Raw genomic sequence first — 17,368 nt, 5'->3', positions numbered from 1 at the left:
AGACAATACATATATCATTATATTATTCAATATTCTATGAGGAACTTGTGAGAAGACAATAGAATACAGTCATGTTTCATACCCTTCCGCCTCAAAAAAAAAACCCCAAAAAACCCAAAACAACAACAACAAAACACACACACACACATGCACACACCAATTTTGAACAATTTCCAGTTGTTTAATTGCAGTCACTGTCTGCCACACCACTGACAAAAGCAAAACTGAAAGCACTTTCAGTTACATTGAAAGCCTTCCTTTATATGTGTCACCGGCTGTACGTGTATGTGGATTGCTGTTTGTCGTTCTGCCGTGCATGAATATTGTTCGAGTTAAGTGTGTTCAGTGTACGGAGCTGCTTTACACAAGATTATGCACCACTGGAAAAGAAAATTCATCATCATCATTATATCTGCAAATCCCTGAGTTGACATGGCATAATCAAACTGCACTGACATTTATTTGATGTGTTGGCAAGGTTCATAAAACCTGAAAGTATCTCAGTCCAGGAGGCCAGTGGGTTGAAAATAATTCCACAGAAATATGACAGCCCACATGCAGGCAAGGTTCTTCTTCTTCTGCGTTCATGGGCTGCAACTCCCACGTTCACTCTTATGAATACGAGTGGGCTTTTATGTGTATGACCGTTTTTACCCCGCCTTATAGGCAGCCATACTCTGCTTTCAGGGAGAAGACAAAGTTCAAACATACTGTACACAAACAAAATACTGTGGCAGTGGCCTCATGATGGCCTAACATTGTGGAGATGAACAATCAAAAGAAAAATTACCACTATGAAAGATGCGACTGGTACAGTGGTGGAACAACCCCCCCCACACACACACACACCCTCCTCCCCCTCCCCCACACATACAAAACAACAACACCCCCCAAAAAAAACAACAACAACAACAACAACAACCAAACACACACACACACACTCAGAAAACAAAAGAAACAACAACAAAGAACCCCGATCCCCCACCCCCACCCCCCACACACACATACGCACAGAAGAAACATCTCTGCGGGCAGTTGAAGCAGCAGAACGTCAGGAAGCAATGTCTGGCCCTGGTGCTGATGGCCTTGGGACTGGAGGAGGAGGCTTCCGCTTCTTTGCCTCCCTGGCCGCTCTGCGCTGCTCCCTCCATTCCTTGAGAGGAACATCCACTCCCCGGCACCACCAGACACCAAACATCTGCGTGTGGGTCAGCTCCCCATTCACCACAGTGCGACGGGGCTTTCGGCACTTGCCGCACATGTAGACGTCCGCATGCCACCGGTTGATACGGACATTCTCCCCAGCCTTTGCCCTGGCCTGCCTCTTCCGGCGGTACCAGTGTGTTGACTTGGGGAGCCTTCTGACTGTGTCCGGGGCAGTGGTGGTGATGGAGGTCTGGACTGACGGTGGGACATCAAGCTGGACAGTCTTCCAGCCGGCAGGAAGCACTAAAGCCTGTGGTGGGGTGGTACTGTTTTCAGTAAAAGGTGGCAGAATAAGAGTGACAGAAGCTGATGTGGCGCCCAGCGGCATTGTGGGTTCGGGCCCTGCTGTCTTCTCTTCCTGCTGGAGGGGGGGATGTGTGGGGCCGTCACGCTCGCCAACTGGAGCTGACATTGTAGTCGAAGCCCCTGGTGCTTGCAGTGCTTTGGTGGCTTCTGAACCAGCTGTGTTCTCTGGCAGGTGATGCATGCTGCCATAAGCCTCATCACCAGAGGAAGCCCCTGGAGCTGGCAGTGTGGACCTGGGACCATCACCCTCACCAACAGCGGAGACAACAGGAGTTGGCATTGTGAAGGTGGGTCTTGAAGCGGCTGTGGTATTCGTGTGGCCATCATACTTGTCTCCTCCAACGAGAGTGGAAAGCCCTGGAGCTGGCAGTACCTCGGTGGCTTCCGGCCTGGCCATGGTCTTTAATGGGGGATACGTATTGCTGTCGCCCTCAACAAGAACAGAAGTCCCTGGACCTTGCGGTGCTTTGGTGGACTTTGCGTGCCCATCGTACTTATCTCCTCTAACATGAGTGGAAGCCCCTGGAACCTTGGTGGCTTCTGAACCGGTTGTGCTCATTGGCAGGTGATGCATGTTGCCATAACCCTCATCACTAGTGGAAACCCCTGGTGCTTGCAGTAGTGCTTTGGTGAGTCTTGATCCACCTGTGCTCTTTGTGTGGCCATTGCTCATATCTCCTCCAACAAGAGTGGAGGCCATTGGAGCTGGCAGTACCTTGGTGGCATCTGAACTGGCTGTGTTATTTGACAGGGGAGTCATAGGGCTGTCGCCTTCAACAAGACTGGAAGCTGCTGGAGTTTGCAGTGCTTTGGTGGGTCTTGACTCAGCTGTGGTCTTTGCGTGGCAATCACTCTTGTCTGCTCCAATAAGAGTGGAAGCCCCTGGAGCTGGAGGTGTTTTGGTAGCTTCTGACCCAGCTGTGTTCACTGGAAGGTGATGCATGCTGCCATAACGGTCATCACCATGGGAAGTCCCTGGAGCTTGCAGTGCCTGGGTGGGTCTTGGTCCAGCTGTGCTCTTTGTGTGACCATTGCTCTTGCCTCCTCTAACTAGTGTGGAAGCTACCGGAGCTGGCAGTACCTTGGTGGCTTCTGACCTGGCTGTAGTCTTTGACAGGGGATTCGTATTTCCACTGCCATCAACAAGAGTGGAAGCCACTGGAGACTGCAGTGCTTTGGTGGGTCTTGCAGCAGCTGTGGTTTTTGTGTGGCCATCACTCTCATCTGCTCCAACAAGAGTGGAAGCAACTGAAGCTGGCAGTAGCTCAATGGCTTCTGACCCAGCTGTGTTCACTGGAAGGTGATGCATGCTGCCATAACGGTCATCTCCATGGGAAGTCCCTGGACTTTGCAGTGCCTGGGTGGGTCTTGATCCAGCTGTGCTCTTTGTGTGACCACTGTACTTATTTCCTCTAACATGAGTGGAAGCCCCTGGAGCTGGCAGTACATCGGTGGCTTCTGAACCAGCTGTGCTTATTGGCAGGTGACGCGTGTTGCCACAACCCTCATCACCAGGCGAAACCCCAAGAGACTGCAGTGCTTTGATGAGTCTTGATCCAGGTGTGCTCTTTGTGTGGGCATCGTACTTATCTCCTCTAACAAGAGTGGAAGCTATAAGAGCTTGCAGTTCTTTACTGAGTTTTGACACGGCTGTCTCCTGTGACAGGGGATGCATGTGGCTGTCACCCTCGACAACACCCGAAGTTCCTGGAGCTTGCAGTACTCTGGTGGGTTTTGATACCCTGGCTGTGCTGACTGGCAGGTGATACGTGTGATCATAACCCACATCTCTGGTGGAGGCCACAGAAGCGACAGGGACCACAGGCTCTTCAGCAGTCAAGGGGGGAGGTGGGTGTGGCAGACTTTGCTCCACAACAACCGGCTTTTCCTCTTGTTTCACCTGCTGGGAGCAACTGTCACACAACAGAACTCTGAACAGTGTAGGAGAACAACATTCAACACCAACATAAGTACAACACAGAGCTGTGTTAATTAAAAAAAAAAGAGAAGCAAATCCATAAACATGACTAAATCTTGAATGTGCAGAAACGCACAATAAAAAGCTCTTTAAATGAGTGGGAGCGACTGATATTTGAAACACTAAACTGTTTGCATACATAATTGTGGAGTTTTGTAAATGCTATTTGTTATAGGTATCTGTGCAAGAAATGGATGTGATGTTCACTTATCATGAACTTATGGAGTAAAGATTGTAACAAATGAATGACAACACTTAATCCATCCACCCCCCCAAAAAAAAGTTTGCAGCTGCTGTTAGGGGCCACCTGGTGGGGTACAATGTAAGAAAAAAAAAATCACCCAAATACCAAAACAGGAACGTGTATAACACAGAAGTCCTCCAATCCATGACTTTACACTAGAGGTAAGCCACCACACCTGACCACTGGATGGAAAACAAGAGAGGCAAGGCCTTCAAGACTCACTTGTGATAAATTAAGTCCCCTAGCATTAATTACAGAGTAATTTCCCTTTTTTACTATCTGCACCAAAACGTTTGCAAAATAAATAAAAATTCCTTGCTTAGCAAAAGAAGTTCCTGTTTGAACAAAAAATGATAATAATGACTCCTCTTGTTGATGTGTCAGAATAAGAGGTCAAAGTGCCAAATTTAGAGAATACAAAAAATATAAATATAACAGTAATTGCAGTTTGCATATAATTAGGCTTCTTTTTTATTTTTTTGTGCCCATCCCAGAGGTGCAATATTGTTTTAAACAAGATGACTGGAAAGAACTGAATTTTTCCTATTTTTATGCCTAATTTGGTGTCAACTGACAAAGTATTTGCAGAGAAAATGTCAATGTTAAAGTTTACCATGGACACACAGACACAGACAACCGAACACTGGGTTAAAACATAGACTCACTTTGTTTACACAAGTGAGACAAAAAAGAGAAGCAAAACCATAAAAATGACTAAATCTTGAATGTGCAGAAACACACAACAAAAAGCTCTTTAAATGAGTGGGAGCAACTGATATTTGAAACACTAAACTGTTTGCATACTTAATTGTGGAGTTTTGTAAATGCTATTTGTTATAGGTATCTGTGCAAGAAATGGATGTGATGTTCACTTATCATGAACTTATGGAGTAAAGATTATAACAAATGAATGACAACACTTAATCCATCCCCCCCCAACTGCAGCTGCAGTAAGGGGCCACCTGGTGGGGTACGATGTAAGAAAAAAAAATCACCCAAATACCAAAACAGAAACGTGTATAATACAGAAGTCCTCCCATCCATGACTTTACACAAGAGGTAAGCCACCACACCTGACCACTGGATGGAAAATAAAACTGTGCGTCTTGTCATGAGATGATAAACTGAGGCCTCGTGAGCAGCACACACTTGGCACACCAAAAAAGAACCCATGGGGTGCACCGTAAGTGTTATCCTCTGGCAAAATTCTGAAGAAGAAATACACTCTGAGAGGTACACAAATACATGTGCATGCACGCAAGGCCTGACTAAGCGTGTTGGCCTGTTGGCTTATGCCTAAGTGTTATCCTCTGGCAAAATTCTGTAGAAGAAATCCACTCTGATACGTACACAAATACATATGCATGCACGCAAGGCCTGACTAAGTGTGTTGGGTTTTGCCAAAGTGTTGTCCTCTTGCAAAAGTCTAGAAGAAATCCACTCTGATAGGTACCCAAATACATACGCATGCACTCAAGGCCTGACTAAATGTGTTGGGTAATGCTGCTGGACAGGCATCTGCCTAGCAGATGTGACACAACAACAAAGGATTTGTCCAAACACAGTGCAGCTAGTGATGCCTAAATAAGAAACAATAGAGAGTGGTAAATCTCTCCGTGTACAAGATTTACTCTCCCAGCATCATCATCATAATAATAATAATAATGGATACTTATATAGCACACTATCCAGAAATCTGCTCTAGGTGCTTTACAAAAACGCTTTGTTAACATAAAACATTACATCTATGTTACATACACACACCAAAATATGACTACACACACACACACACACACACACACACACACACATACTGCATACATACATTTTAACAATACATGTGTATCTAACAGCTACCCTAACACATACGCACACATAGGCAGGCACAAACTTACATAAACGCACGCACCGTTCATTAATCAACAGTGATGCCATCCTTGAGAGACATAAACTGGCCGCTCACCACTCACTGACGGCGGTCTCCGTGATGTCCGGAAGCTGCAGGAGGGAGTTCCCAGTCCCCAGGGGGCAGCTCATCACCAGGGAGCGGATGTGGGCGTAGTCCCTGAGGACCAGCGTCCAGGGCTCCATCAGCTTGCCCTCCATTGTCACCGGCGATGGGTGCAGGAGACACAGCTCCCTGACCAGTCTCTCCACCACACGGCCGCTGTCCACTGGTTTGGCTGGAGTCTGGTTGGAGCTGAGGTGACGCCCGAAAGTATGCATAATGTAAAGCGTGGAAAAGCCTACCCCCCGCCCCCAACCAACCCCCCCACCCCCCCCACACACACATCCCAGAAGTACAAAATAAGTACAACAAGAGAGGCAAGGCCTTCAAGACTCACGTGTGACTGAGAGTAAAACACACAAGCTTTTTATGTATTGAGTATAATTTCAAAATGTAATGTTTAAGAAGAGAAATATCAGTTTAAAGCCAATTAAGTCCCCTAGCATTAATTACAGAGTATTTTCCCTTCTTTACTATCCGCACCAAAACGTTTGCAAAATAAATAAAACTTCCATGCTTAGCAAAAGAAGTTCCTGTTTGAACAAAAAATGATAATAATGACTGCTCTTGCTGTTGGGTCAGAATATCAGATCAAAGTGCCAAGTTTAGAGAATACAAAAAAATATAAATATAATAGTAAATGCAGTTTGCATATAATTAGGCTTCATTATTTATTTTTTTGGGCCCATCCCAGAGGTGCAATATTGTTTTAAACAAGATGACTGGAAAGAACTGAATTTTTCCTATTTTTATGCCTAATTTGGTGTCAACTGACAAAGTATTTGCAGAGAAAATGTCAATGTTAAAGTTTACCACGGGCACACACACACACACACACACACACAGACAACCGAACACCGGGTTAAAACATAGACTCACTTTGTTTACACATGTGAGTCAAAAACCCTTATCCTTTATGTCAAAACTCATGTATCAATGATGCAGTTCATTCAGTATATCAACCATGCTGTCTATCAGTATGTTTTTCTATCGTTTCCTGTGCTATGTTGTCAACATGCTTGGATATTATATGTAACCATAGGACAAATATTTTGTTCTTCCCTCCATAACTTTGTTCAAATGTTCAAACTACACAACAGGGACAAAGAAAAAATAGGCAAAGAAGGGAAACAGAATTTAAGTGATAAGTTTCTTTTTATTATCATTATTCTTATTATAATATGTTTTCATTTACTGATTTGTTCTTTCTTTTTTCATGCGTACTTGTGTATGTAATGCTCTACTGTAATGTTTTTGGCGTGAGCATTAAAAAAAAAAAAAAAAAGTACAAAAAATATCACATCATCTCATCCAGTTTTCTGTCTCATAAGTCACAACATTTTCCTGAACATTTCTTCTGACTTTGGTGTGAAAAAAAAGGGGAGGGTTAGATGGGGGTGGAGGAGGGGGGGGGGTGGTCATGGACAATTATTTTGTAGCATCCAGGCTGAACCATCCCCAAAATGCTCCCCAGGGATAAACCAGACCAGCAAGCACAGCTTGAACCTTTCAGCTACCACTACTGTGATCCATGCCACATCTTTCAAGAATTTTGAATGAAAATCAGAAACAACAAAACGAGAATGGGAAGGAACTTGTGTACAGTTTACAAAAACAACAACAAACCATTGTACATATAAGTGAGAATCTTCTTTTTTCTTTTCATCACACATTAAAACTGTTAATCCTGCTTTCTAAATACAACAGTTTAACAAAACTGGATCTGAAAAATGGAAAACACTGAAATGCAAAACTACAGTGCTAATCTGGTTATGATCAGACAAAGACTTTCAAAACCGATTTTCTGGATTATCCAAGCAAACTTGCGTCCTTAAGGAGAAGGTTAGATGCTGGTCTCAGTTCACCACCTACAACTGATGGGCACAATAGCCAGGTGGTTAAAGCGTTGGACTTTCAATGAGGGTCCTGGGTTTGAGTCTCGGTGGGTAAAGGGTGAAGATTTTTTCAATCTCCCAGGTCAGCATGTGCAGACCTGCTAGTACCTGAACCTCCTTCATGTTTTTACACATGAAGAAGATCAAATACGCACATTACAGATCCTGTAATCCATGTCAGCGATGGGTGGATTATGGAAACAGGACCATACCCATCATGCACAGCCCTGAAAATGGAGTATGGCTGCCTACATTGCTGAATAAATAAACAAAATCATCATGGCCTGGCTTCGCTGACGAAGATCTAGGAAGGGCGTTGTCCACGTCTGATGCAGGCACGCTCATGGCTGACAAGGCCAATGCGGGAAAAGCAGAGTCGGCCGCAGCGGTTGCAAGGGAAAGTCTGGTCTGGGTTCGCGGCTGCAGCGTCGTGATTCTTCCTCCTCCTGCGTTTGTCCTCAAGGCTGGCCCTGCGGTTGTTTTCGAAGGAGGAGACAGCTTGGTGGATGGTGCGTCGCCAGGTCTCTCGATCAGCGGCTACTGCGGACCACTGGCGATGGTCAATGTGACAGGCACCGAGAGCTTTCTTCAAGGAGTCTTTGTATCTCTTCTTGGGTGCTCCTCTGTCACGGTGGCCAGTGGACAGTTCGCCATACAGCGCGATCTTGGGCAGGCGGTGGTCCTCCATCCTGGACACGTGCCCTGCCCAACGTAGCTGGGTCTTTAGCAGCACTGCCTCGATGCTGATAGTCTTTGCCTGCTCCAGGACCTCGACATTTGTGATGTAGTCACTCCAGTGGATGCTGAGGATGGTGCGAAGGCAGCGCTGGTGGAAGCGATCAAGCAGTCGTATGTGGTGCCGGTAGGTGACCCAGGTTTCGGAGCCATACAACAGGGTGGGCAGTACAACAGCTCTGTACACGCTGATCTTTGTGTCTTTCTTCAGGTGTTTGTTGTTCCACACTCTCTTGTACAGCCTGCCGAATGCGCTGTTTGCCTTTGCTAGTCTGTTGTCGATCTCCTTGTCGATCTTGGCGTCAGACGAGATGGTGCAGCCTAGGTAGCTGAACTGGTGGACCGACTTCAGCTCTGTCTCACCGATGTTGATGTGAGGAGCGTGGAATTCTTCCTGTGGGGCAGGCTGGTGGAGAACTTCCGTCTTTTTCAGACTGACTTCTAGGCCGAAGAGCTGCGCAGCCTCTGCGAAGCAGGACGTTATACGCTGCAGGGCCGCTTCTGTATGGGCGACGAGGGCAGCATCGTCGGCAAACAGAAGCTCTCTGATGAGTTGCTCCAGTGTCTTGGTGTGGGCCTGTAGCCGCCTCAGGTTGAATAGGCTGCCATCAGTGCGGTATCTGATGAAGATACCGTCGTCGTCGCCAAGATCTTCAGTGGCCTGTTGGAGCATCATGCTGAAGAAGATCGTGAAGAGGGTCGGCGCGAGGACACAACCTTGTTTCACTCCATTTCCAATTGGGAAGGGCTCCGAAAGGTCGTTGCTGTGTCTGACCTGTCCACGCTGTTCCTCATGTAGTTGGATGACCATGCTGAGGAATTTTGGGGGGCATCCTAGACGTTTCATGATCTCCCACAGACCTTTTCTGCTCACGGTGTCGAAAGCTTTCGTGAGATCGACGAAAGTCGCATACAGTCCTTTGTTCTGTTCCCGACATTTTTCTTGTAGCTGTCTGAGAACGAAGACCATGTCAGTGGTGCCTCTGTTGGCTCTGAAGCCACACTGACTCTCTGGGAGATGTTCTTCGGCGATAGTAGGCACCAGCCGATTTAGGAGGACTCTGGCGAGGATCTTGCCTGCGATGGAGAGCAGAGTTATCCCCCTGTAGTTGGAGCAGTCCGACTTTTCTCCCTTGTTTTTATACAGGGTGAAATGTTACATGTCTGTATGAGTGTATGTGTCTGTGACTGAATCCTGACTGAATGACACAGGAAACGAATGATGAGCGCTCAGTGGCAGCTGTCATTCAGCTCTACCCAGGTAGGCAGCCTGTTGTGCAAATGACTCCGTGTTTGTAAAGTGCTTAGAGCTTGGTCTCCCAACCACGGGTATCCATATCATTAACATCACGCCACACCTCTCCCTTCCTTAAGCTGTGGACAAAACGCAATCCACATCAAAACAAAACCGAAAAACAATGGACTCTGCGCAATGCAAGACAGCTAATCAGTTTACAACCCCAGAAAAGCTGATGCTTACCATCTTGTGGCATCCGACAATGGCAGAGGTAGTAATAAAGTCTGGTCCTTTGACTGGCAGTGTGTTTGTGTTCCACTCATCACCCTGAGAGAGGACTTGTCATGGTCATGCAGACAGTTATACGCCTCGGCGATTCTCTGCGCAGCGCTTTCTGACAGCATGCTCTTGTTCCGCAGTGGTAGCAGCAGTCCCACAAGGGCCTGGACCTGACCGTGGCCGGAAGCATCATCATGCAGGCAGATACACTCCTGTTGTAAACACACCCACACACCCTCCGTTTATACCAACTGCACATATACATCCCAGTTGTAAACACAATCTCAGCTGAGTTTACAGTACTCTTCTGTTGTTAACACCCCCAATCTGTTTACACTACCCGCACAAACACAATCCTGTTGTTGTTCTCGTTATCATCATTATTATCATTATCATTAACACCTATTTAGCACCTATTTTTGGACCGAGACAAAACTCAGAGTCATTAGCACAAAAGGCTACCCACATGGGTTGTGCTGAATCTGAGCTGCCTTTAGGCACTCATCATTTGCTTCCTGTGTAATTCTGTCCGGCTTCATTCAAAAGCATGCACACAAGTATATGTTAGAGTAGATTTTTCTTCAGAATTTTGCCAGGGACATCCCTTTTGTTACCATAGGTTCTTTTACATGCGCCAAGTGCACGCTGCACACTGGACCTTGATTTATCATCTCATCTGAATGTTGTAAACGTAGACACTCTCAGTTTATACCACCCGCTCAAATACACTTCTGTAGTGAACAGACACACCCTCAGTTTTTACAACCAAGGAAAGTACGCTCCTGTAGTTAACACACATTTTCTGTATACTCCACCCAGGTAAGTACACTCCTGTACTGCTGTAGTCAACTGACACCCTGTGTTTATTCCACACAGGTAAATACACTTCTACAGTGAATACAGACACCCTGTGTTTATTCCATCCAGGTAAATACACTTCTACAGTGAATACAGACACCCTGTGTTTATTCCATCCAGGTAAATACACTTCTACAGTGAATACAGACACCCTGTGTTCATTCCATCCAGGTAAATACACTTCTACAGTGAATACAGGCACCCTGTGTTTATTCCATCCAGGTAAATACACTTCTACGGTGAATACAGACACCCTGTGTTTATTCCATCCAGGTAAATACACTTCTACGGTGAATACAGACACCCTGTGTTTATTCCATCCAGGTAAATACACTTCTACAGTGAATACAGACACCCTCTGTGTTTATTCCATCCAGGTAAATACACTTCTACGGTGAATACAGACACCCTGTGTTTATTCCATCCAGGTAAATACACTTTCTACAGTGAATACAGACACAATGTGTTTATTCCATCCAGGTAAATACACTTCTACGGTGAATACAGACACCCTGTGTTATATATATATATATATATATATATATATATATATATATATATATACACACACACACACACACATGGATTATTTGTCCAAATACAGTGATGTCTCCTTGAGAAACTGAAACAGGTACTGGAACTGTGAGAAAATGATTCATCGGTTAATGCCAACAACTCAGCTGTAGTAAAAAGTTAAAAGACTGCAGAAGTCACAGTCACACCGTCCAGCTCATCAGCAAATTATAACAACTTGACTACATCACGTCTTGCACACACTGCCTTTTTCTTATCGTTATATGATCCCATAGTCGCATGACCTTAGGGGCACACCCTGATGTTTCTCTCCATTTCCCCCCGGCGCCTCACCTCTCTCAGGACTTTGCTCAGTCTCAGACCTGTCCATTCTGGGATATTGTCCTCTTGCACAGCTATTTCTGTCTCCTACACACTAAAAAAATAGTTAAATACCACCAAGAATACTGAGTCAGTTTACAGGATATATCTAGCTCCTCTGCTACTGATGTACAAGGTATGAACAGTAAGAACAAAAAAGCAACCACGGAAAAGCCCGACCTGTATTATCATGCTTGCATTGTTATATATATGGCATCAAATGAACAGTTCAGGTTTCTCCCACCTTATTCACTCATTTCCTATGTAAGTCCAGTTACTTTCATTTATCTAGTGTGTTTTGTTACAACATATATATATATATCCATTTTTTCAGCTGTACAATGACAAAAACATGCAAATGCAAAAAGTTCAAATACCTGAAGGAACAGTTCCACATTTTCTTGGGCATCCATAGGCACAGTCTGTGCGTGAAGTATAGGGCAGGTTTTGGTGGTTCGATCAGCAGGTGGGGCAAAACTGGTGGAGGGGGATAAAGCCACATTCGGTCCACCTTTTTTTCAACAAGCTTTGCCTCCCCCTTGCTGTTCCACTTGAAGAGGGCATCTGATATCCATTCATGATCCTGCTCCTGAAGGTCGGAACGCCACCGGGCTGGAAGTGGAAGTTTGTCTGTAACATCCGGGAAGGAATTCTGTCAAATGTGTTCACTGCCTATTTTTTTTTACGTGCGCTAAGTGCACACTGCACAAGGGACCTCGGTTTATCATCTCATCCGAATGACTAGCGTCCAGACCACCACTCAAGGTCTAGTGGAGGGGGAGAAAATATCGGCGGCTGAGCCGTGATTCGAACCAGCGTGCTCAGATTCTCTCTCGCTTCCTAGGCGGACGCGTTACCTCTAGGCCATCACTCCACTATATGAAAGGTTAACCTATCAAACTGCAGTTGTGGCTCTATTGCGTAACTAACAGGTAAACCTGTCATCAGGCTTTCCCAAATTTTCCTTCAGCCAGAAAGTGAAATGACGGGCGCAATAGCCGAGTAGTTAAAGCGTTGGACTTTCAATCTGAGGGTCCCGGGTTCAAATCACGGTGACAGCGCCTGGTGGGTAAAGGGTGGAGATTTTTACAATCTTCCAGGTCAACATATGTGCAGACCTGCTAGTGCCTGAACCCCCTTCGTGTGTATATGCAAGCAGAAGATCAAATACGCACGTTAAAGATCCTGTAATCCATGTCAGCGTTCGGTGGGTTATGGAAACAAGAACATTCCCAGCATGCACACCCCCGAAAGCGGAGTATGGCTGCCTATATGGTGGGGTAAAAACGGTCATACACATAAAAGCCCACTCATGTGCATACGAGTGAATGTGGGAGTTGCAGCCCACGAATGCAGAAGAAGAAGAAGAAGAAGAAGAAGAAAGTGAAATAGCACCATAATTGTTGTCCAACCCAGATGAAGTGTGTATTTCAATCTTGAATAAACATGAACAAGTCCTAATATAGTATATGATGTGATCTGTGGCTCAAAGCATTGACCAACTGCCAGCCCAATCAGTAATCAAAGAGATGTTGCACACACCCGAAGCAGACTACAACAAGCAACCATGGTTGACTTCAAGCAAGCAAAGGCAGATCTATCATCTAATGACCAATATTATACTGGAGACACTGACCGATCTGAGATACAGTTTGAAGAACTGTAGTTGTTTGTCCATTATAATTGATGTTGAAGCCAGCATCTCTACAGGATGGGTGACTTGACACTTGACACGAGGTGTCCGAAGGTGGCTGATCAATCTGATTCAGGCATAGAATGTCCAGGCACAGACTGGGCAGGCTTGTGTGGGCACATCAATTTGTATGTTGGTTGCTCTGGACTTTCTTGATATGACGTATAGACTGAAGTGTTCCAGTAGGAAAGATACTATAGATCAATCACAGAGTCAGGGATGCAATTATAATAAATTATGACAACTGTAATGACAACTGTGCAGATGGGGGTGGCAGAGAAAGAGCTGGACCGACAACGTCAAGGAATGGACCAAAATGACGATGCCAGATCTCCTCACGACAGCTGCCAACAGAACGGTGTGGCGAGCTATGACATCTTCCTCATGTCCCCCAAACGACCCCAGCGGTCGAGGGAATGAGTGAGTGAGTGAGTGAGTGCTCTGGACTTTCCCTCCCACACTCTGCCTTAGCTATCTCCTTGTGGTAAATGAGGCTGTACGTGCTATGTTAACTCTCTCCAAACGAACGGCGAAAGAGATGACATTAACAGCGTTTCACCCCAATTACCATCATCAAAATATTGCAAGCGGAAGGCTCTTATACTGAAGACGTGAATGTTGACAAAGAATACCACAATTCTGACGACGGAAGCTAAAGGTTGGGTCATTCAGACACCCACTGGACATCCGAGGGGTCTGTGTAGTGGAGAAGAGAGGACTGGCCGTACTGAGTGAGTTAAGCAGTCTGATCCAAATCAAGATTCAATTTCAAGAACTACTTACCATCAGGTTCACAGGTGTCGCCAGTGTCTGTGCTGGTGTCTGCTGCCTGTGGTACTCCTGAAGCTGCCATGGAAGATCTGTAGACACAACATTACAAAGCAATTATAACACATTATTACTCCTTAATTTCAAAACTGTAAGTATAGATTCTGTGAGGCTCTGAAATTATGACAACTGTAATGACTAAAGTTAAGTCTATTAATATAACTATTACGCTATCAACAGTAAGAGAAATGTAATCTTTTCATGATCAGAATGTTCTGCTATGATCGACCCTGGTGGACAGATGCCTATATCACAATCTTTTCATGTGCATACGTAGTTCCAGAATTGCCCGCCAAGTCTAGCGGATGCAGTCTGACTCCTTAACGGCTTATGGATAAAACCCTTCTTTTGATAATGATAGTCACTGCTTTCCTCTCACAAGCCTGTCTGGGTATCCCCTTCATGCTAGAAACGTCTCTCCCTGACTCGGTGATTGATCTATAGTTTCTTTCGTACTGGAACACTTCAGTCTATACGTCATATCTAGAAAAGAATACGACACAACTGTGTCTGTGTATGTTTCTGTGTGAAATGTAGCCCGAAACGTGACAGCAATCTGTTCTGGGTCACGAAGAATATTTACAGATGGATGGTACACAACAAAAAGTTCAAACATAAACTGAAAATCAAATGTTAGCACAAGTACAACAGGAATATAGTTTGGGGGAAGAAATCAGTGGCAAAAACTTGGTTTTACTGCCAATACTTTTGAACTGACAACACGAGAAAAATAAAGCAAAATCCTCGGTTTGAGAAATCGAAACTAGCTCGCACCAATGTTAAAAATAAATATGGTCATCTTGCTTCAATTCAACAGTATCAGTAAGAAAGAGTTTATCAAATTTCCATTCTGGATGAAAATCAAACTCACCGGAGAAAAAGAAATGCTCAAATCGTGTACGATGTTTCCCACAGCAAATGGCTCGCAACGCCGATCAAGCACAAGAAGAACGAAAACCGCGGAATATTTCGGGTCACTTCCGGTTCACGTAACTTCCGATTCGTCTGCTGTGTTTTCTCTGTGTGTGTGTGTGTATGTGTGTGTCAATGTGTGTGCGGAGGCACTAATAAAAAATTAGAGTATTATCTGATCAGTGGTGCCGAGGGGGGATGGGGTCTGAGTTGTAAAAGAGACCCTGGGCATAAGATCAGACACGTGGGAAGCTGTAGCTTAAGAATGATCCTAAAGTCAGACCGCAGTGCCCAACAGGCGAAACGGCGAAGAAGTCTTAATTATACTTGAAATTCTGTCTTGTCTCCACAATTAAACTGAATGGACACTAGTATGAGATGTTAGTGTCTGTGTTATCCTCACTGATCGAAACGATCTATTTTTAGATCAGCGTGTTATCCTCAATCTCCCCGCTCTCGATCTCAACCCCACATCTCTCCCCGTTTCTCCCTCTGTCTGTCTGTCTGTCTCTGTCTCTGTCTCTGTATCTATCTCTCTCTCTCTGTCTCTCTCACATACACACGGCGCGCGCGTGCGCTCTCTGTCTCTGTCTGTCTGTCTGTCTGTCGGCTGTCTCTGTCTGTCTGTCTGTCTGTCTGTCTGTCTGTCTCTCTCTCTCTCTCTCTCTCTCTCTCTCTCTCTCTCTCTCTCTCAAGCAGAAAACAGCTAGTTAGTATTAATGATTCTAAACAGATTGAAAGACCACTGATGGGATATGGTGTCACGGTACCTGCACTGCGACAACTGAGGGTCTATCCTCGGTCCATTATACTGTATCAATTTCACTACATGTTAACAGCCTGCCTCGTATTCAACAATGATTTCTGATTTATTTCCAGACGACAATAAGTTTACGGCTTCAATCATATCCATAAACGTACTGACATCAAGATCGTTACGAGAAAGCTTCAACCCATTAGCCAGATGGATTGAAATTGTTCATAATTATTGTCTTGATCCAAAGAAAACTAAAACATACTGATCAAAGCAATTCAGCACATTTATTTCCAACTGATTTCTCTGTCTGGAATTAGAATTGATGAAGTAAAAGCGCATAAGGTACTTTATAGGCATCTCACCATTGATGATAATCTATCTTGGTCTGATCATGTTGCTTATCTGTGTAAAAGATTATCTTTAAAAGTATTAATTTCAACTATATAAAATTAAAGAATTTCTTGACATCCATGCTCGTAAAAAGTTCTTTCAAGCACATATATCCAATTAGTTGTAGATTATGCCTCAGTCGACAGTAGGGATTCAGTTTGTTCAACTGAGCATTTTAACAGATTGTATAAATGTGCTCTAAAACTAGTTCTTTTAAAAACCCAGCTCATTTACCAGTGATGATTATTTCTATTAAAAACAACAACAACAACAACAACAAAACAAAACGGAAAAAACCCCACTGTATCTAAGACTAGAATGCAGCAAGGCTCTGTTTTATGCACAAAGTAGTTACTGGAGCAGCTTCTCCTGGTAGTTTAGATTGCTTTCCAATAAACAGCAATCACTTTCATAAACTTACAATACCTCTTAATTCCTAGAATTGTTCTCTTTAAATCAAGCCTTTCATACTACGGCAGTAGTGGTAGTGGTCAGTTAATACTGGAATAATACTGATATCTGCCGTCCTTTTTTAAACTGAGCAGATGACTAGAAGTGTTCACTTCAGAAGCTCTTTAAAAACTAAAAACTACGAAAACTGTTTGTTTGATAAAATGGACGATACTTAATATCCGGCCACAAATAGTGATGCAAATCAGCTTAAATGACAAGTGTGCCATTCTTCTTAAACAGGAAATTTCAAAATGAAATACCATGCATCATTTATCATTATTATTACTATTATTATTATTATTATTATTATTATTATGGACTGATGATTATCATGTATTATGTATGTGCAATATTAGGGGTATGTGTTTGTGTGTATGAAGTGTCCGTTCTGGTATTTGCATCTGTGTTTTCTTGCCATGATATCATAGTTTGTTTTTTGTCCAATTCTTATTTAAGTTTATCTTATAGTCATTTTTTTTCTTTTATTCCTTTGTTTATTTTTTTCAAATATGTATGTATGTATGCATCAGTGTACTATGTATGTATTTACTCAAGTTATTATCATCGAGTCATTATTACTATTACAATTGCATTTGTTTTCAGTTTTATTTGCTGAACAACACACACACACACACACACACACACACACACACACACACACACACTGACACACACACACACACACACACACACAC

The 17,368-nt window shown here is 44.1% G+C and overlaps 1 protein-coding gene across 1 annotated transcript; it reads right to left on the bottom strand.

The window, feature by feature from the left end:
- Positions 1-1,020: 1,020 nt before the first annotated feature.
- On the bottom strand, positions 1,021-15,097 carry LOC143274833 (uncharacterized). Its single transcript, XM_076578775.1, has 6 exons — positions 15,033-15,097; positions 14,117-14,193; positions 12,018-12,270; positions 9,853-10,100; positions 5,698-5,934; positions 1,021-3,425 (listed from the first exon to the last, which is right to left on the bottom strand). Exons 3-6 carry the CDS (start codon positions 12,051-12,053, stop codon positions 1,052-1,054), a joined length of 2,895 nt encoding a protein of 964 aa, XP_076434890.1. The 5' UTR covers positions 12,054-12,270; positions 14,117-14,193; positions 15,033-15,097; the 3' UTR covers positions 1,021-1,051.
- Positions 15,098-17,368: the final 2,271 nt, after the last annotated feature.

The sequence above is a fragment of the Babylonia areolata genome, chromosome 29 (assembly GCF_041734735.1).
Source record: "Babylonia areolata isolate BAREFJ2019XMU chromosome 29, ASM4173473v1, whole genome shotgun sequence".
Taxonomy (NCBI): Eukaryota; Metazoa; Mollusca; class Gastropoda; order Neogastropoda; family Buccinidae; genus Babylonia; species Babylonia areolata.
The sequence above is the reverse complement of the archived record's forward strand: the minus strand, read 5'-3'. Positions and strand labels throughout refer to the sequence as shown.